The sequence below is a fragment of the Agelaius phoeniceus genome, chromosome 1 (genome assembly GCF_051311805.1).
Source record: "Agelaius phoeniceus isolate bAgePho1 chromosome 1, bAgePho1.hap1, whole genome shotgun sequence".
NCBI classification, from domain to species: domain Eukaryota; kingdom Metazoa; phylum Chordata; class Aves; order Passeriformes; family Icteridae; genus Agelaius; species Agelaius phoeniceus.
Genome location: NC_135265.1, coordinates 70125160 through 70146254, shown reverse-complemented (window position 1 = coordinate 70146254; position 21095 = coordinate 70125160). Strand labels below are relative to the sequence as shown.

General features: G+C 39.7%; 1 protein-coding gene across 7 annotated transcripts in view; it reads right to left on the bottom strand.

Moving 5' to 3' along the window:
• DUSP22 (dual specificity phosphatase 22) overlaps positions 1-21095 on the bottom strand; it is a 48028-nt gene that overhangs the window by 16854 nt on the left and 10079 nt on the right. For 5 of the 7 annotated variants that reach the window (XR_008533984.2, XM_054630048.2, XM_077181428.1 and 2 more), the window contains exon 3: positions 861-910. Coding sequence is in view for 6 of the 7 variants with exons in the window: in XM_054630048.2 (XP_054486023.2) it covers positions 861-910 (50 nt within the window). In the remaining variant the exon portion in view is untranslated. Of the gene's footprint in view, positions 1-860; positions 911-16701; positions 16785-21095 lie in introns of all 7 variants that reach the window. The other 2 variants (XM_054630059.2, XM_077181435.1) reach the window with 1 other exon arrangement.

Below are 21095 nucleotides of genomic sequence, written 5' to 3'. Positions count from 1 at the left end.
CACTTCCTTCTGTACCTAGAAGGCCTCTTTCCACTACTTGTTTCTCTACCAAAACTTGGTAGCAGGATGTGGCTGAAACCCCCCTCACCTCTCCCCAACATAAACAGTGAGCTCTAGAAGAAAGAGCTGGTCACCATCCAGGTTCTTTTGTTTTGACATCTCTTTGGAATCAAGACTTGCCATGCTCAATTAAAACCAGGGTAAATCAATTAGCGTTACATGAACTTTAGCAGAGATGAGAAAGAGCAGGGCTTGGCACCCTAGTTGCAGTATCTATGGCCTCAAGGTGAGAGTCACTGCAGGGCAGAAAACTCCCTGCCACGCCAGCTTATACTAAGAGCAGCAGGGACTTCTGAGGCAGGTTCAAGAAGTCCCCAGCAGATTGTCACAGTGGTAGTTTGCATACAGGGATTTTGTTTTGAAGGCCCACTGTGAGGAATTTATTTCAACCCTTGAGGCACCAGGCTCCAAACATCTTTCAAATATTTTGTTTTGTTAATGGCTGCAGTTGGCACTAAAAAAAAAAAAAAAAAAAAAAAAAAAAAAGAAGGAGCCAAACAAAACAAAGATTTACAAAAACAGTGGCTAGAATAAACTGTGACTGAATTAGGCCCAGATTCACTAAGGAATTCCTGAAGTTTAAGGCCACAAATCAAGAGTGTTTACATACTGAGACTCCTACAAACACACACAAAAAGCAGGGTGAAATGAAGTGTTACTGTGTTTTCTTAACGGATTAGACCCCACATTTGTGTAAGAGTAAGACTCATTAGAGATCAGAATCAGAGCTTTCAGCAAATTTTAAAATAGGCATCATGGGATTTCTGGGGTTTTGTGATTTAGTTTTAAAAAATACTTACAAGTTCTGTGAGGGTGAGTCAGCAGCAGGAATGCACAGATACTTCATTCCCTGTGTAAAGAAGCAAAAAGGTATGAGAAGAAAAGATTCAAGTTAAACACATTCATCCATCACAGCACAAGTCCTGCTCTAGACTGGTGGAATATTAATGATTTTGAGGAAGCAACACCATCATTCAGAGATCATCTCTATACAGTCAGATTTAAAAAGACTTGCTTTCACATTGCTATGGCGCCAGCATATAGCTTAGTCATGCATCTCCCAAGGCTCAATAGTGAGCTTCTAAAAAAAGGAGCATCTATACGAAAAAGATCTAAACTTCTTTCTAAAAACACAATTGTTCTTACATTTCTAGGAAAATGAAGCTGCATTTTCTCCTGCCCTTCTCTTTCTCTGAACAGATGTTACAGCCTGAAATTGTGATATGTAGTTTCTTTTAAACTCACACAATCATTTTTCTTTACCCAGTTGATAAACCAAACAAAATTTATTTCAAAGAAGAAACATGTTTGTGGTACAGACTTTGGTTTTTTTTATTTTTGGAAACCTTCAAGAAGGACAACCATAAAACTCATACTTTTTTTCCACAAAGTTAGCCTCTCTTTCTTAGTCAGCTATCATAATAAGTTACCAGATCAAGTAGGGAAGTTAGATAATCATTTCTGATGCATTAAAAATGTCACTGGATATATTTAAAACAGCACATCTACAATCCTACACTACTGCTTTGCATTGTCAATGCTCATTTCAACTGTCATTTTATTTTCAAAAGTTTTTTTGCTCCTATGACTGTTAAGAAATTGAAAAATTCTGAAAGCACATTTAGGTGACTTCTCAAATAGGATTTCCAGAATACATTCTGCAGCTCAGACACACAAAACTACATTATTCATGGGAACTCTATTAAATTACCTCAGATGCTGAGCTATGACTTCTTCAGATGCACTTGTAAAAACAAGAATTCAAGCAAAAGGGTCATTATAAAATGCAACTAAATCCATCCTTTTGTAACAATGCACACTCCTGTAATAATCCAAATAATCATGTTTATGTTGAACATAAACATGTTCAACACCACACATGGAAAGTCGCAGATTTATGTACAAGAGATGCTTTGCCAACAAGGTGGAACAATCTGCCACCCACCAGGCATTTTATTTGCCAGCTGGGGAAAGAAGAGGATTTTTTACTGCTCAAGTGTGTGGCTACCTGAGGTAGCATTATCTACAAACCCTTTGCTTCGCTGGCTCAGAAACCCCTCCATATTTCCGCTATATATACTTTGTTCCTTCACTTGCCATTGCACAAATAGCTCTTTTACAAGAGATCCTGACCCCAGCACCATGACACACCCCTGCAAGGTGCACAAACTTCACCACTATGTCAGAGAGATTGTGGGAAACAATCAGAAACAGTCAGAAACATTGTGGGAAACCAGGAGGGCTCCACAGCCAAAAGCTGATCCAGAACAACTTATATAGATACACTCATTTAGAAAGAGAGCATAGCAGCAATACGTATATTGATAGGCTGCTGAGCCAAGGATAATTAATTATATTGACAGTTATAATTATATTATAACAATTAATATAATTATATTATATTAATTATATAATAAGCATTTGTATGACATATCTGAGAGCTTTGTGTTCGACACTAGTATCACTTCAAGTGAGTCACTCCAGTAGAACAAGGGCCTGAGACCCGAAAGTAAATTTACATGCGATTCTTTCCCCATCACCTCTAGCAACTCCATACCATCGAAAAATTGAAAATTGAGGACAGGAGATGGGTTAGCTCTGGAGTGCAGTACGTGCCAGAAGGTTCTCTTCTCCAGCACACACTGACGCAAGTTGTTCCGCAGATTTCAGAAGCCATGGCACAGGCCGAGTGCAGAGGGGCTTTCAGATTGTGCTCACTCTAAAAGCAGAAGTAGCACCCAGCACAAATATAAGACCTGCAATGTTCCTTTTTTTGTCATGGCTGGTTAGTTCCAACTACTGCAAGCAAACATGAAACCAGCCTATGAGAGACCACACATGGTCCCAAATGGCTCATCCAAAGCCTGATCCTGGACATCTTCAGCATTTACAACTTCCAGCGAAGCCCACAGAACACTTTTCATTACTGGGCTTGCAAATGCTCAGCATCAGCCTGTTAGCTTTATTAATAAATCTTAGAAAGGAGATGGTTTAAGTTACTGGAATTTGGTATTTTGACTGACGTATATCACCTGTGTTTTTGGAAGGCTGTGGTGATGGACTCCTCCCTGTGAGGAAATAATCACACACTCAACTCAGAAATAGTTAGAGGTGGGATTTCAAAAGTACTGTGCAGTGACCTAACCCATCTCCCACAAAAATCAACAGTGAAACTCTCAGCAACTTCGAGCCAAACACAGTTTGGCCAGAGCTGGTAACTCCTGAGGATCCCACCCTACCATCTAGTTTTGTTTCTCTTGGTTGAAATAATAATTATAATAATGGGATCAAATACCATTCATCATAATTGTATACTTGAAATACAACATCACCACAAGATTGTATGAAGCAGGTATTCATACACGAGACTCAGCATTTTTTGTGTAGATATTCCTACATTGATTGCTGCAATTAGATTTTCCTCACACACACTGTACAGACTTTCTTTTTTTTAAACATATCAGCAATAGGAAGACACAATTGCTGAACTCTGCTGTTTGTGACTCTTTTTGGAAAAAAAACTACCCAGGATCACAATATTTGTATATCTGTGCCCCAAGACACTACTGTCTTTCCTGTGCACATAACCTGCAGATACCGTCGAAGAACTGTCCCAAAGGGACCTTCCAAGCAGAACAGTTTATGCCAAGCAAACAAACAGCTACCTACAACATTTAATATAGGGTACTAGCACGCAAGGAAGACAGAAACACCACTATTTTCTTACCTAGCAGTTTGTTTGCCATTCTCAAACTGCGAAGCATAAAATGTTAGGTGACAACAATCACCGGAACAGTGACTACAACAGAGTAGCTAAATCAAAGACTGTTAAAACCAGCTTCTTGTGAAAATTTCAACAGGCTCCAAATTAGTCTCTAGTCAGCAGTTTCATTAAATAAACCTGAATCCAGCTGCAGGTGCAATATCCCAGTTGAACCAAAATGGCATATTAATAAAGACAGAAAGACAAATACAAATTTTACACCAACTATATGGAAGTCTTTCTTTACATCTTTTTAAATTAAGGACACTTTGTTGCCTAAGAATGACAATTCTGTAAAATTATTCAGTGAAGGAAGGACAGAACAACTCAAAACAGGTATTGTGCCAACTTCACCTACACACACCAAATTATGCTACAGAGCAGCTCATTTCAAAACATGTCTTTTATTCGAAACAAAGGGAAAAGCTTGCAAAGCCTAAAAACTGATGAAAAGAGGAACACCTTTTAAAATCCTATACAAAGTAATACAACCCCTTTATTTATTGCATATTCTTACATATATATTGTTATTCAAAAATTTCTTCAGCTGACAGCTATGTCAGTCATGCTTTATCTCTCCAAACACACTTTTCCTCAGAGTATCCAATTAAAATCTATTGCTCCAGCCTTTTTAATTACACAGAATCTATGTATATTATTAGGTAATATAACGTCCCAAACATATGGTACAGGTACAAACCCAAGCTCCTAGGGCAATGAGATGCTGAACACAGAATTTTTCTGCTCATCTCAATTCACTACTTTCCACTTCTTACTTTGAAATCACTGCACAGTTTCCTTTCTTCATCAATCACCTTTACCACCAAACACCCCTACCTTCCAACACCCCCCCCCCCCCCCCCCCCAGACTTTTTGCTTATTACTTACATGGTGATCCTAACTGATGCCACCATCAAATAAAAGCAGTGCTTCCATTTCTTTTGGTTATTTAACCTGTTATCATTGTCCCAAAAAAAACACCCCAGTAAAATAAAATATAATTTACTTTTTTTGTTTTCTGTTTCAGCAGAGTAACCACCAAAACTAGATTTCTCTCGTAGGCCCTGAAACTGAGTGCTGCAGTTAAACCGATACAGTGAGAGCTAACAAAACTATGGCAAGTATTCAGATTTCAAGATTGTCAAAGCTGAAACAAGGGAGAGTTAAGTAAAATTTCTAAAATTCACTGTTGTTTGAGAAACAACAACACTTTCATCACAGATTCTGGAATTAATAAGCCAGTTCTACTGCAGTGAAGATCAAGGGATTAAACCAGATTTCAGGTGCATACATATATATGCAGAAGCCTTACACTACAGTCAATAACGTATTAATGGAATTCTGTCAATATTCAAACTTCTAATTATTTTAGAGGTTGATTTACTAAGGTTGGAAATTGAACAGTTTTGTCACATTTGGAAAAGTCAGTAAGACTAAAGAACAAGACTCTCCCAATATCATTAGTTTTTTAAAAAGATAATTACATCTTTGCTATTAAATCCAGTATTTCATTCAGTGCTCAGGAACACAACAGTCTAGTATAGGGAAAACTCTCTTTCTATTCTACTTAAACAGAATCTTATTTTTAAAACTCCAACTTCATTTTAACTAAACTTGTAAAAGCTGGCATTTGGGCTTTTTTGAAAGAACTTGTAGAATTTTGCAGTAGCAGAATGACATATCTCTAAGTGCCAAATGTCAGCTAATGGATCAATGAGTGAAAACAGGACCTTTGCAGAGCACACACAAATTCAATTGTACAATACCAAGAATGATTTCGGCTCTGAACAGGATAAAGTGCAAAAAGTACTGCAAGACAAATGCAGTATCTATACAGATGGCTGCTCCTTTGCAAAGATCAAAGATATTCTGAAGTCATTGAGAATGATAATCAGTTTGATTACATCTTAACTATACTAATATGTGTTTTATATGTGAAAGGAAACTGCCCAGTGATTCTTATATAAAATGAGCACTCACAAAACAGCTTGCACGAAGATAAGAAGGACTAAAAATGCTACTCATCATTTCATGTTCAGTGGGTTTTCCAGTAATGTTTTTACAGATGTTCTTCAGAATATCATGTTTGCCACTGCTGTACATACATTTCTGAGCTTCTAGTTAGCATTGGAAGCCTGAATCTAGACTGTCAGATTTTAAAAGTTGAGGAGAGGGGGAAAGAACATCAAATTACAAAATTTCTGCTCTCCAAGGGCAAAGAGTAGGGGGAAGGGTCCGTAAAAAAAAAAGTTCAAAAAGAACAGTATTGTATTTTTGGCATTAAACTTTTCTATTTAAATTTATGTAAAGATACCATCAACGATTTCCAAGAATTTTTTTTTAAACATAAAACCCTAAACTTATATTTGTGAACCAAGATGCAAATAGAAAACCTCCAGCACCTGGCAAGTTCTTTCAGGTTAGTCAAAAACCATGTGTTAATTTGAGTCGTCACATCAACAGATGAGGACAGGAGGACTTATTTTTGTTTAGGGGCATTTCAGCAAAAAAGCTAAAGTGGGAAACAGCCGGCACAAAGCTTCCTCAAGCCAAACCAATGAGAGTTTATAAAGGGTTTAGTCCAGTAATGTACCAAACTGAACCTGCTAAACTGAAAACCGTTCAACCGTTTGTTTGTCCTTTCAGTTACTTTCTGTAGCAATCACCATTAGTGCTGATTTTATTAATGACTCATAGAAAATGCATTTGTGTTTCAGCCTAGGATAACCACTAATTGACTTGAGCGAACAACACACTCAGGTTTGGCTTTGAAAAATATTATAAACAAAATTGGGATTACATGAACAATGTGAACAGCAGCAAATGGGATGCTTCTGCAATAGAATTCATACGTTTCATTCTTGCTATCAGGAATAATACAATGTCAGAATTTTTTACAATGCTGGTTCATAGTTTTCTTAGGAAGTAGTCTCAGTGACAGTTCTGAAAAGCTCCTTAAGGCTGGAATGTGCCAATCACAAATAGAAAGTGTCCTGTGAAAATCCTCTTTCCCCATCTCTAAAATTAAAAGAGGCAAATGTTGAAAATTTAAGGATTTTTTTTAATTGCACAGAGCTGTGGTTATTATTTCTAATTCTAACCCTGAATTCTTGTTCTAACCTGTCTCATGAAAGAATGCAGAGTGGGAGAAAACACTAATGGCTTTGTATTAAATTGTGGTTTATCTCCTTCAGGACATACCAAGAGTATTTACAGGACTTCAGCTGAGAGGAAGGACTTTGTTAGTCTGTCTTAACTACATGATTTATTCAAGCTCCCAGGCATGTCAGGGCATATCTGAGCACTACCAATCACACTTATCCCTGAACCCTCAAGGGGGTCCCTGAGTGCTACAATAAAACAATATATCACAACTGCCTCTTTCTTTAAGGGAATGCTGGAATATGATCACTGCACCTCTGGAATAAGCTCACTTTACTTTTTACAAGGGCATACAGTGACAGAATAAAGAGCAATGGGTTCAATCTGAGAGAGAGGAAGTTTAGATTAGATACTAAACATAAATTCTTTACTGTGAGGGTGATGAGACACTAGAGCAGGTTACCCAGAGAAGCTGTGTATTCACCATCCCTGGAAATGTTTAAGGCCAGATTGGATGGTCTAGTGGAAAGTGTTCCTGCCCATCCATGGCAGGGGGGTTGGAACTAGATGATCTTTAAGGTCCCTTTCTACCCAAACCATTCTATGATTCTGTGATTAGAAGTGTGGGTTAACACATTCCACATCGTGTCCTCTGCAGAGGCAGGTCAGAGCACTTGTCCTCTTCTGGTTAACACCATAACCAAGCAATCAGAAACACCAGACATCTACTGGTCTCAACATCCCTCATGCAAACAGCTCACAATTGAAAGCTCCAAGCAGTCCTCATCCTCTCCTCCCTGCCACCTGCCATGACAGGAATGTGCTTCCCTCGACACAGCTCATGTGTGATGAGCAAGTCAAACTATGAGCTAATTTAGTGCATCACCAGAGCAGCCTCTGCCAGGAGGACCCCATCATAAAGGCCTGGCCTGACACACTTTAAAAGCTGCTTTGTGCAAGTCTGTTGGCTTCTTAGTGGGCTACTGGGGTAATACTTGAAAAATTAGTCAGAGCTCCCAGCTTCACAAGCAGAATCAATGCCCCAGACAGGGCATTACTTCAAACTAGAATCATCTGGTGCTGCTACACCTGAAAGAAAAATGGTAGCTGTTTTGCTCAGCATGGTCTTCTGAAACATCTCATGAGGGGAAACCTTTACCATGAAAAGACAGTGAAACATCACAGAGGAAAGTTAAGGGTTTTTGTTAGAAGAAGTGCTTGTATACTTTCTCTTGAAGTTAATACAATGGCTGAAAACCAAACAGCTTCTAACACTGGTGATATACGAGTTTAGTGCTACGGATGGAAATGCAACAGTCCAACTTGACTAAATTATTGATTTGTAGAGCTGGTCTTTATACTACAGCCATGACCTTGCTATATGATAATAGCACCTCTGATTTTGAAGGCTGTCTTACCATCTTCCTCTTTAACAGTTCCTGTAAGTGTTTGGGTTGGATCTCAATGACAACAGAAGCTGCACATGCTGCCCAGTGATACCCAGCAGGGCCTTCAATTGTCATGTCACCAAGATGCAATTTTCATCTATGAAAGGCCTTTTACAGTTCAAGACTTCTGCATGCTATCCAATATTGCAATACAGTTTTAACAGATTGGCTGTTTCCACTTCCTGAGCAGTACCTCTCCAGAATAAACATATGTTGATGTTTTGTGTTTAAAAAAAAAATTACAGCTGATTGGTTTCCCAGTATTTCCCTTTTTAGTTAGTTCATGTTAAGCAGTGATATGCCTTTGAGTCCAGACAAATGCTTTCTGGACTACTATCTCTGTGAGGACAGGCCTCAGAGAGTGAGGGATGAACAGATCAAGGGCAGCCCTGCCTAGAAGGACTTGGGGGTGCTGCTGGATGAGAAGCTCAACACAGCCCAGCCATGAGCACTCAGTGGCCAGAAAGCCAACAGCATCCTGAGCTGCATCCAAAGCAGTGTGGCCAGCAGGGCAAGGGAAGGGATTCTGCCCCTTTGCTCTGCTCTGCTGAGACCCCACCTGGAGTGCTGCATCCAGTTCTGGGGCCCTCAACACAAGGAGCACATGGACCTGCTGGAACAGAGTCCAGAGAAGGGCTACTGAGATGTTTGTTTAAAGGGATGGAGCACCTCTCCTATAAGAAAAGGCTAAGAGAATTGGGATTGTTCAGCTTGGTAAAGAGAAAGCTTTGGGGTATCCTAATTGTGGCCTTCTAGTCCATGAAGGGAGCCTACAAGAAAAATGGAGAGGGACTTTTTACAGGAGCATGTAGTGATAGGACAAGGGAAAAGTACTTCAAACTGAAAGAGAGCAGGTTTAGATTAGAATATAGGAAGAAATTCTTTACTGTGAGGGTGAGACACTGGAACAGGTTGCCCAGAGAAGCTGTGGATGCCCTTCCCTGGAAGTGTTCATGGCCAGGCTGGACGGGGCTCTGAGCAATCTGGTGTAGTGGAAGGTGTCCCTGTCCAAAGCAGGGGGCTGGAATGAGATGGTCTCTAAATTCCCTTCTAACCCAAGCCATTCTCTGAATCTATAACTACAAAATAAATCACTAAGGGAGCCTTCAGCACTTCCAAAGTTATCAGGTGAAGAAACTGGGGACATAACACAGGACTTCTTTTTTTTAGGGTAATTGCTGTTATACATACACATAAAAATATTAACTCAATCCAGAAAGTGCAGCCATGAGAGAAAGAGGTTTCCCCAAACTTGGAATAGAAGGAAAGAATTCGAAAACTTAAAGGAGATAAGACCAAAGTTATCACATTAAGTGCTAACTGCAGATATTATAGGTTTCTATAGTCAGAACCTAAATAGCTGCAAAATTGCAATCCACAAACTGTGCTAACCAGATTACTTGCATTGTGCCAGAGCTGCCACTTCAGTTCTTCTAAAACACCTGACTGCTTTCTCAAAAAGCACACATGTATAGTCTAAAGATCATGGGTAAACATGCAAGATTATCAAGCTCAGCTAAAACTGAATTAAGACTTAGAACATTCAGCCAGGCTTGAAAAACATGAAGCAAGATTCCATATCTTAATGCAAGCTGGTATGAATCCATTATCTATACCAGGTCTTCAGGCTATGACCATTTATCTTATAAACATTTCTTAGTTTTTCATAGGTGTTCATTTAGCTCCTCACTATCTTCCAAAGGTCTGAATTTAGCAGCCAGTTGTACACTTTATTTTTAATTCATAATCTTGATTCAGCACTTCCTCTTGTGATTTCCCCAGTTGCAAGCTTCTCATCCTTAATACCTTATGAAACAGGTATATCACAGCATTCAGCAGTGATTAATCTGGTGCAGAGAAGTTATACATCTCCTCCACAGCATCCTTATTTTTCCACAACTTCTATTCCTCACACTTACTGGTTCTGTTCCAGTTACAGCATCTTTTCATTGCCTGTATTCTATTAATGCATTTGACTGTTTACCCAGGGAGTATGAAAGATTTTTCTAAAATATCATCACAGAGCTTTTTAACTGTTGTGCCCTTTCAGTTCCCTTTCAGACTAAGTTTTTGAAACCCTATTTCTATTAGAATAAAAATTTTAGAATTTGAAAAGAAAAAAAGTATTTAAAATTCTTTTTAAGACAACCTGTCTGAGAAGTTCTTTACTTCCAAAGTTACATTTCATTTAAGTTGTGCAGGCTGCATAAACTGATAGACTGGACAAAAGAGATTTAAAAATCATAGATTGTGCCAAGTTGGAAGAGACCAATCAGGATCATCCAGTTCACCTCCCAGCCCTGCTCAGGACACCCCAAGAACTACACCAAGTTCCCTGAGAGTGTTGTCCAAATACTTCTTGAACTCTGACAGGTTTGGTACTGGTGCCCACTTCCCTGGGGATCCTGTTCCAGTGCCCAACTACCCTCTGGGTGAAAAACTTTTTTCCTGAAAACCAACCTAAACCTACCCTGACTCAGCTTCATGCTGTTTCCTTAAGTCCTGGTCATGAGAGTGAAGAGATCATTACTTGCACCTTTGCTTCCCCTCCAGAGGATGCTGAAGACCACAATGAGGTCTCCCCTGAGTCTCCTCTTCTCCAGGCTGAACAGAACAAGTGACCTCAGCTATTCTTCATATGGCTTTCCCTCAAGGCCCTTCACCACACTCATGGCCCTTCTCTGGACACTCTCCAATAACTCAATGTCTTTTTTATATTGTGCTACTCAAAACCACACATAGTAGCTCAGTCAGCAACCAGCTTTTCTCTGCCTTCTCCATGCCTCCACCCACCCACCATATCAACACTCATGGAGGTAGTCAAATTCAGGAAAAAAGAGGGGAAAACCACTGCTCTGGAGACAGCACATACCAGATTAAGATGATATTGTTAATGACATCAGAATACAAAGGAAAAACAGATAACTGTCCTCTTAGGGTGCTCTGGCCAACTCTGTAGAATGAGGGGGAAAAGATCAACATACTGAAAATAAAAACCAAACAAATATTCTGAAGCCACAGAAAACAAAGAAAGAAAACTGACGTACATACAGAGGCACCACACATGCAAAAAGCTAATCTTAATGCAGTTCCTCATTAACTGAGGGAACAACTGAGAGCTTCTGTGACAGGGGACAGTACAGGCATGCCCACATGAACTCTTTTTAATTTAAAATCTACATTACTGTGATTGTTATGATGTCTACCAGATGAGTGCAGCATCAAAGCTTCCTGTGACACAGCAGGAGTCAATCTGACAATGATAATGCTATAAATAAATTAATGCCAAAGGACTCCACAATCACAGGCGACTGGTAATGGCATTCATACATTTACTAGATCAAACCCCTGGTGCAGGTCAAGAGCAGCAGCAAAATTACTGGCAACTGACAAATGTGTGGTGGACTGTGAGAAAGAAGCTGCTGGTTTCAGTCCATTTCCTGACTGATGGACAGGTGTCTGCAATGCTCACAACAGTCACCACAACTGGCACCTCAAAATGTCTCAGACAGACCGAGCACTGTGAAATGCTCCAGCTCTAAAATGCAAAGTGTAAAGACTGCTACAACCCAGCCTCACCTAAATCAACTTCCACACAAAAATGAAGCATATGAGAAAACCCACCTTTACCTCGGGAAATATATTTCAGCAATTGCTAACCCGCACACTCAAAGTCTTGCTTCCTTCCAGTCTGAATCTGAGACACGTCATTTGCCAGCCACAATGACACACAGACCTGATATGGACTTTCCACACAGAAATGGGACCCACAGAATGCCTATCCATCCCTGCCTCTCTTTGGGGATGACACCTCCCTGGGACTGGGTCTGAGCACCTGTTTGACAAGAACAACTCAGTACTCCCCCCTCTCCCAGGCCTCACACTGTCCTCCTTCCTGCTTTGCAAACAGCAACCACTGCCCAATGCAGCAGAGGAAGCATTCTTCCTTCTACCAGCATTTAAACCTGTGGTTGTGGGGAGGAATAATGAGAGAATGAATTAGAATGCTTGTAAATTCAGCTTCTTGGACATGACTGTCCACCACAGCCTACACTTTCCAGAATGAGATGCAGCTATTTTCAAGCTGTTGCACAATCCACATCAACAGTCTATTTAGTTTGGGCCCACATTCACCTCCATATAAACACCAGAAGAGGGTTAAACACCTGGAAAATCCAGAGATAAACACCTCAGTGGACCTGCGACCATATTCTTCTGTTATGATTAACAAGATCTACCTTTACACACCTTAATTCGAGCAACTGGAACAAAAATTTTTGTCATCTGCAAATGTGCTGAGGTGCACTCGATCCCTCTGTCTATGTCATTGATGAAGATATTAAACAGCAGTGGTTCCAATACAGACCCCTGAGGGGCACCACTCATGACTGGTTTCCATCTGGACATTGAGCTATTGACCCTCTGGATGGGACCATAAAAGCAATTCCTCATGCACCAGACAGTCCAGCCATCACATTCATCTCTCCAATTTAGAGAAGGATGTTGTGGGGTACCATGTCAAAGGCCTTACAGAAGCCTAGACACAAGACAACCTGTTGGATGGATCCTACGGGTCGTTGCCAGACAAGCTATTATCTAAAGCACACTTGGAGACATATTTCCCCATCTACCTTTCAGTGTCTCATATTCTGAATAGAAATCTTAAAACCTAAACTAATGGAGAAATAGAATAGAAAAAGCAGGTGGCAAGAAACCTAATTGTTCTTCTCTGCTCATGGCTCTTATGTGGATTTATAAAACATCTGTGAGTGTCCCATGGGCAGCCATCCAAAGTGCTCTGAAGGAAACAGCTTGATTCACCAAGGCTGCTGCCCCTGTGCATCTGAGGAAGCACACATGGTGCTGCTGGACACTGCTCTCACTCATTACATATGAAATAAAAAACCTGGTTCCATATGGCATGCACACTTTTCTCTTGGACATGCTACCTGCTACCCATAGGGCTTCCATGAGATAGATATTTGTATCACAGGAGGTATAAACATGCATCTTTTAACTACAAAATTCTCACCAAATTGCTTAAGATCCTGTGTAATACTGGTACACTTTGTTGGAAAAATAGCCTTAGAATGCTCTCTGAATATATTTCAAAGTCAGTTTTATTAGAGGAAAAACTTCTTTGAAACATTTTATGCAAAAGAACTAAAGAATATGGAATATGGCAAGATAGTTCAGGCCAGATTTTGGCAATTTTTTTCCAGTGTAAATCACTTGAAGTCTTACAAACAATTCTGTGTCTTCACTTAATGCAAGCTAGCCATGTCTAAAGGTGTAAGAAGTCTTAGAATTCAACTAATTTTATACCTACTTTTTTCTGTTATTCCAGCTTGAAAGAACTCATGACTTCCGAACTTTGATTATGAGCCACCATGAATCAGACATCCATAAGGGTTTGTAAATGGTGGTTGAGATAATGTCCAAAAGCAAATTTCTGTAAGAAAACTTTTTTTTAAGTATATCTCAGTAGACACACGTAACCTAACCAATATAATACTTTGTTGTGAAACTCTTCAATCGTTTTCTAATAGCTTATAACTTAGGAGGAACTGAAGCAACCTATACCCAAAACCTAAGTCACACAGGAAAGCATGCTTTTTAAAAGGTACAGTGAGCATTTCAAACAACCAGGTAAAAACAGTCTGTAACATCACAGAGAGGGACAATACAGCAGAAAACAGTTTTACAATCCATAGCAAATTGGTGTTCATCGCACAGACTGCTGTTTGTTTCCATTTCTTGAGTATTGCATTTTTTACTATGAATGACAAAGAGAGATTAGGCATTCTCATTCTCTACCCACAAGACCCACTGTGTATAGAATCAGTACTTCTGATAAACCACTTTAAGTGCTCCACTCAGATGTATTATTGCATCAAAACGGTGATGAAACTTCAAAATCTGACAAGCAAGATGTGGTTTATTTGTGACTTCTGAGAGTTAAAGTATGCATCCATATTCTTTGTTCCATACACAGGCAGAAAAGACCAAATTCTCTTTGATAACATGCTACTAATACAGTACTGGCTTTTCAATATCAAAAAACACTTACCCTCCTTAGCATGCACAGAAAGCTTTGTCTAATGAATTATTTGTAGAATTTCCTACAGGTTCCTACATCTCCTACAGGACTAGGGAATTCTGGAGATAAAATATTCTTAGTTAAAGACAAAGGCAACTACTGCAGAAGCAAAGGCAGCTTTTTACAGGTGATCAGCATTCACATAAATGCATACACTTGAAACAGGGAATCTCAGGGAAAAGATATTTCCTTATCACCGCAATTGCATGTTTAGAAGTCTGAATAACATCAAATGATTTCTGAACAAAAAGTAATCACTTTCCACGAGTGAAATTTGGTGAGACAGGTGGTGAGGGATACACATAGGGAAAACATTTCTATTTGATTTCAGTGGACATGAGAACAATCCCCAAGCACAATGTGGACACACAAGCTGTAAACAAACCCACCTAAAACCTGGCACGGATGTAAATAACAAAGGAAGTAACCAAATCTAGCAAAAGTTTTCTAGGCTTTTGTTCCTGAACAGAAGCATTCAGTCACAAACAATCACCACAGTAAGACCATGACTGATAAAGTAATCAAAATTAGCTCAGCTCCCAAAGAAATGCAATTTGAAATCCTTACACTACTTTAGCAACTGGGGAGGAGTTTTAAAGGAACTATACTGTATGCAGAGAAAATCGAAGGCACAGTTGGAAGCCGGGGTGATTAAAGCAAGTCCATCCTCAACCAGTTACACTGTTCACATGTTTGTTCATGTCCCACTGTTACTTTTGAAACGCTGCTGTGAACCAGATTGGGAACAGAGCTGGGTAAACAAAATCCTTCATGACTTTTGTGGTGGTAACCAGAAGAAGAAATGGTGCCCTGGTTATATTTAAACCACAAAAGCTCCCAGTTTATTTACCATGCAGCCTCACAAACAGATGCATCACCACAAGCAAGGAGGTGGTGTGTGGGCTGCCAAAACTACCACCACCACCACCACCACCAGAAGCACTGGCCTGAGGCTGCAGCTGATCTGTACCATGCAGCTGATCTGTCTTCCTACTTTTCTAATATGATAAAACAAAACAAAATTCCATTCATTTTAAAGACCAGCACCCTAGAGGCAACATGACATCGCCTTTACTCAGCACAAATGTTTATCTCTTCAACTAAAAGCACTCTTGAAATTCAGTCTGTTTCAGACTTAACAAGCATCAGGCACAACACAAGTCAAATTGACAGTGTAACAAAGCCAACAGCTAAAGCACATTTTATTTTATGAAGCACATTTATAAATCTGCTGCAGCACATTTATAAATTCAAGGTCAACCCAGAGTTTACTATTACCTTGATATTGGGGTTGACTGTGACTACTGGGGACACCTCTTGTTTGGCTTACCTATTGACTTGCCTGGGAGAAGTGGAAATTCTGTAGTTTAAGAACTGAAATCACTGGAGACATTTTGCATGAAGAAAAAGAAAAGCAGAGATTCCCAGCAGCATATGAGGGCTAACACCAACTACTGCCTTACCCACAATTTTGCCACATTTCATGAGAAGTGGAATGCAGGGAAGGAATGAACAAATTTTAGAGGATAATAGTTCCTGACATAAATCAAATAGCCGGATTTTAAGATGTAGCAAAGCCCAGGCAGACTCCCCTCCAAGGTAAGCTGGTGTAAAGAAGAAATCATAGCATTCCAACAAAGGAGACCTGTATCCTGTTCCCAGCTCCTTCCCTGCTCAAGATAACACAGTAAATACAGGTCTTCAGATGAGTTTCCCTTCAGTAAAATAGGAATAAAACTTTATGTAAAGTTTTGAAGACTACAGATGTCCTGCTATTTTAGATCTATTATGTGAGGATCACTGGTTCCTCCTACACTCCAAGCCTAAATAAGGCCATTTCACATAGAAAAGGACTGCAAACTCATCTGCCATAAAGATTCAAGGAAGGGGCCCAAGTACACAGAAGGGTTAGTACTGGGGAAGGAATGCTGTTTATGTGATGCTTAAACTCCACACAGAACGAAACTTACCTTTACTATTAAATTAATAACATAATCTCATTATTGTGTTATACAGACTGACAGTGTAGTTCTTTTCCCTTGTCAGTTACATTTCTTGTTGTTATAACAGCAGCAACAACAAAACCTGTGGCTGGATCTCAAAACTACAGCTTTCAAGAAAATCAGTCTCAAAACATCAATTGCACAGAACAAAAAATTAACCCCAAGATAACTGTGACAGTCAACTGCAAAGGAATGATTTACTGTGGAGTCCCCCGTAACTCTTACCTCAAGCATAGGGCGGGCACTGTCATGGATTGAAAGAATGTGCGTAATGTTATTCTTACTCAATTGCTCTACATCTCGGGCATCTGTGATAGAGGGAAAAAAGGAAGATTTTTTTTTTAATCACTTGAAATAGCATTTCCATTGTGCACGTTGAAAAGTTACTTATTGTTGATACATTTCCTTTTGAAGCTGCATAAAGTCAGGCAAAACCTCAAATGCAGCTGTTCTAGAACACCATCATCAGAGTGGGTAACGGGAAGACACACTTCTAACTCCAAAACAAATTATATACTATATAAAGACCAAGCTTAAGTGACTCAGGAATGTGTTCTCAAGTCAGAAGTTTCATGTATTTTGCATCTGAAATGTAAGTCTGTGCATGCCTGTGTGCAGGTGATGGCCATCTGAACATGCACTCAGAGCTGTACAAGAAATATCTGACCTCCTCTCTACCCACAAATCCCCCTTCAGGGAATACATTTTCACTCGGGAAACAGACCCTGTGATATCCAGGTCTGAGAAGGGAAGCCAACCATATCACTTGAATTGAGGTCTCTGCACACAAGCCACGACGATAACAAGATTCTTACTTTCAGTGAACCAGCAGAGAAAAATGTGCATTTAGCCAATACAAATGATAATTTTAAGTCTAAAGAGACACAGGTGATAAATATATCAAATGTATAAAAAAGCAAAATGCTACAGCAAGGAAGTGCAGTTGTGAAAAGGTGGTTCCTAGACCTGTAACCAAGGGGTTTCAGACATTCAAAACTGGAAAGAAAACTGAGGTGACTGAAAATTTGATGCTAGATACGGCAACACCATGGGCTTGATTCTATGAGAAAAAAAAGGGTAAAATAGACTATCTGTCATCAGTGAGCAACTTTCTCCATACTAAATTATCAGCAGGTCAAAAAACAACCTGAAAGAACCACCAATACAGGTAGAAGTTAGCTTGTGCCCATCTACTTTTGACCTTTTTGCTTAAGAATGGCACAGCACACCACAGTAATACAGCAGTGGTTTTGTGATGGGAACACCTGCCTTCGAAACCTGCCCATACAATCTTTTCACATTAGCCTGGTTGCACACAAAAAGAGAGCACTGACCACAAAGGTTTCGAACCGGCTCTCTCTAGGTACAAAAATAATAGCATCACCTGTACGTTCTTTATGTACATGCAAGAGTTCAATTAGCATCTCTCGGGTCATCTTATCCACTTACTGTAACGTTTCAATGCCTTCTCTACATCACAAAGAAGAGCTGGACATTTAATTATACTGCCCCATAGACAAGATTCAAGTGAGCACAGTAACAAGCAACGAAATTTAAACCTAATCCAATTATGAAAGCTTCTCTACAGCTAATAAAATGAAGAAAAGAGTTAAAACTGCAAGGATTTTATTCACTACTGCTCAAGCCTGCATGATCAACACAGATGCCTAATCCTTCAGGAGAGAATTAACACAAATTCTATCTGAAACAGAATTAAAGCCTAGCTTCACAGAACAAATAAAATTTCCTAAAAATCTCAGAGAAAACATTTCAAAGAAGAAATGCTAATGCTCGCCAGGCGACATCCTCTAATCCACCTGACCTTCAGATTTTTTTAACAGTTTGTAGGACAGTCTCAATTCCTTAGGGAATGCCTAAGCAGGCAAGGATTTGGAAACCCAGAAACCAGCCTAAGTGCCCCTAAAAATCTGTTTTCTGTCTCACAAAGACTAAGGGCAGACTCCAGAGCATGCTGGCTGGAATTCATGGTGTTAAGGTACACCTAGCACAATGAGACCCCAATCTCTAATTATCAGTATGACCTATGTGGTAAGAAATGTCTTGCCACACAAGGCAAACTGCTTTAAAAGAAGATATGATCCAAATTAAATGCTGACTGCTTTGAATTAGTTTGAAAGGCCTAAGACTGAAATACCTTAGTTCTTCAGTTAACAGAGACTCAGGCTAAAGGAATTTCAGCAAATCAAAACTATACACTGAGATTTCAGATATTCCTAGAAACAAGCTGGAAATGGCCATCCCAGACCTACGTGACCAGGTAGCCAACAAGTCCTTAATATATTTGGGAAATAAGCATTCAATTCACTAAAGTAGAGGAGAAAAAGCTTCCCAGCTACTTCTGGATCTAAACTTCAAACAGTTTACAAAGGGGAAATTCCCCTGGTTTCCCAGCACCTGCCTTAAGTCTCCACAGATACTACAGATAAGGCTATTTAAACAGCAGTACAAATAATATATCCTGTCACTCACAGTCTCATACCATAAATAACAAAAAAAAAATTTAGAAGTTATGTAAAGAACCTCCAAAAACCAAAAGAACCACCACCACCACTGCAATTCTAACTTCTTTGCTGTAGCACAATGCTGTACAAGCACATGCAAGCTCACATTTTGAAATCACAGTGTGAAACACCCCATTTTCAAATGTTATGATTAATCCTACCTACCAGAGCCCCCTCCTGTGCATGCTCTAAAGGGTGCCTCAAATGCAGTATTATTCCTCAACAACAGCTTACCTAACATTCTGTGTCATACAGCAAAATGCGTCTAAGCTAAGATGTGGACTTTTGAGTAAAGCCTTTGGGAAATTCTCTCTTCACACAAAATGACACAATTCACACTGGGGAAGTCTTCCTCTCTCCCTCCCACATTTAGCCTTTTTTCCCTCAGTTTCATACTGTGACTCCACGCTTGACCTCTACTCACGCAGAGAGCTACAAATACTTATATACAAAACCAATGCCAAAGTCATCAAAATGGGACTGGGGCCTCAGAATTTGTCTCCCTGCAGCTCTGGGAAGCCTTACTGTGTGCTGGGGAGAAAATCACCTAGTGCAGTGTGCTTCCATCCCTGTCAGCAAAAGAGAGACACAGCTCCAACCACTGCAGTTAAGGCACATCAATGACTGAACAACTCCAATAGTACAGTGGTGAAGTCTCAAATGTACCTACAACCATCCTCTCTGTCTTCAGTATTTTAGTGCCTCCACAGAAATGCAAGGTGAGGGATAAGGACTTCCTCTTAGACAAGGCAAGTCAGCCCAGCATGTACAACAGTATTAAGTCTCAATCTGCAGATGTATAGAGACAATTTCATCATCATAACATCATCTTGTTTTTATTATATAAAGCAAAATTTTGTCTACACTTTCTCTTCTGCTTTGGAGAGAGCTAGATAGAGAGACAGCCACCTAAAGAAGAACATCCTCTGCAGTGGTTCAGAGCACTAAGAGCTATTACTGAGAATGGTTTCCCATCAGGAGAGCTTTATTCCTGAATCCAGTTATGTGCAGTTACAGACACACACACACACACAAACTGTGTACATGAACAAAACCTCCAACTCTCCTGTCTCCACTTCACACTTTGTTCTAAAATATATTTTGTCCCATCCTCTCAGAAGGACCTTTTTGGGGAACAAGAAAGGTGGGGAAAGAGGTCAGTATTCTGTTTAATGGAGTACCTATAGTCTTCCTTCAAAAGGTTTAAGCTGAAAAAGGAAATGGTACCTCCATCCTCTCCTGTCTTCAGTATCTAATATAAAGCCTTAGGAAATGGAACTTAAAAAAATAGTAAGCAGATGAGAACAGGAATTAACTGACTTTAGAAACACAGCAGAACTACTTGGTGGGCATTGCCTTTTTATACACTTAGTAATGGGAAGGGCAGAAACTTCCCCAAGACTCTCCAGACCATCCACAGCAATACTGGACTCTTTGGGGAAATTAAACCTCATATTGTGGCTTTCCCCTTCAAATTAAAAAGCCCCCAAATATTCCATGGAAAAAACCTTGAATGATTACAAACAAGGAAGAACACAAGCGCTTTAATATTCAAGGTAGAAACACTCTTGAGTCTCTGGTTTCTGCTACTGCCACACCTCTTGATTTGGAAGCAAACTGAACACCCACTAAGAATCTCTCATCAGAAGAAATAGATTTTGTTTTCCATTTGTGCAGAGAACCAGGCTGTCCTGTCAATCCCTTAAAGAACAAAGCAACCATTTTTGTTGTGAGCACAGGTGACTTTAAAGGGCCATCAGGTTTCCAGTGCAGAAGACAAGTGGACATGCAGTCCCACAATAAATTCTTTGTCTTTTGAGAGGACCGCATTTCATCTGTAAGGTACAAATGAAACAAAAGAAATCTTCTCCAAAACCATAGGCAGAAAGAGGAGTTAACTTCCTCTTTCTTTTCCCTCATTTTTTCCTCTTAGCCTGCTACTCTGCCATTTGCAAAGAAATAACTACTCCTTCACTTTCAAAGAAAAATCTCAAGTGCTGCTTCCTTCTGGGCTTTCAGACCAGACTCAGTCTTGTATTTTATATGGACATCTATGGTTCTTCTTGAATTTTTCTGCCCTCTAGCTGTGCAATCTCA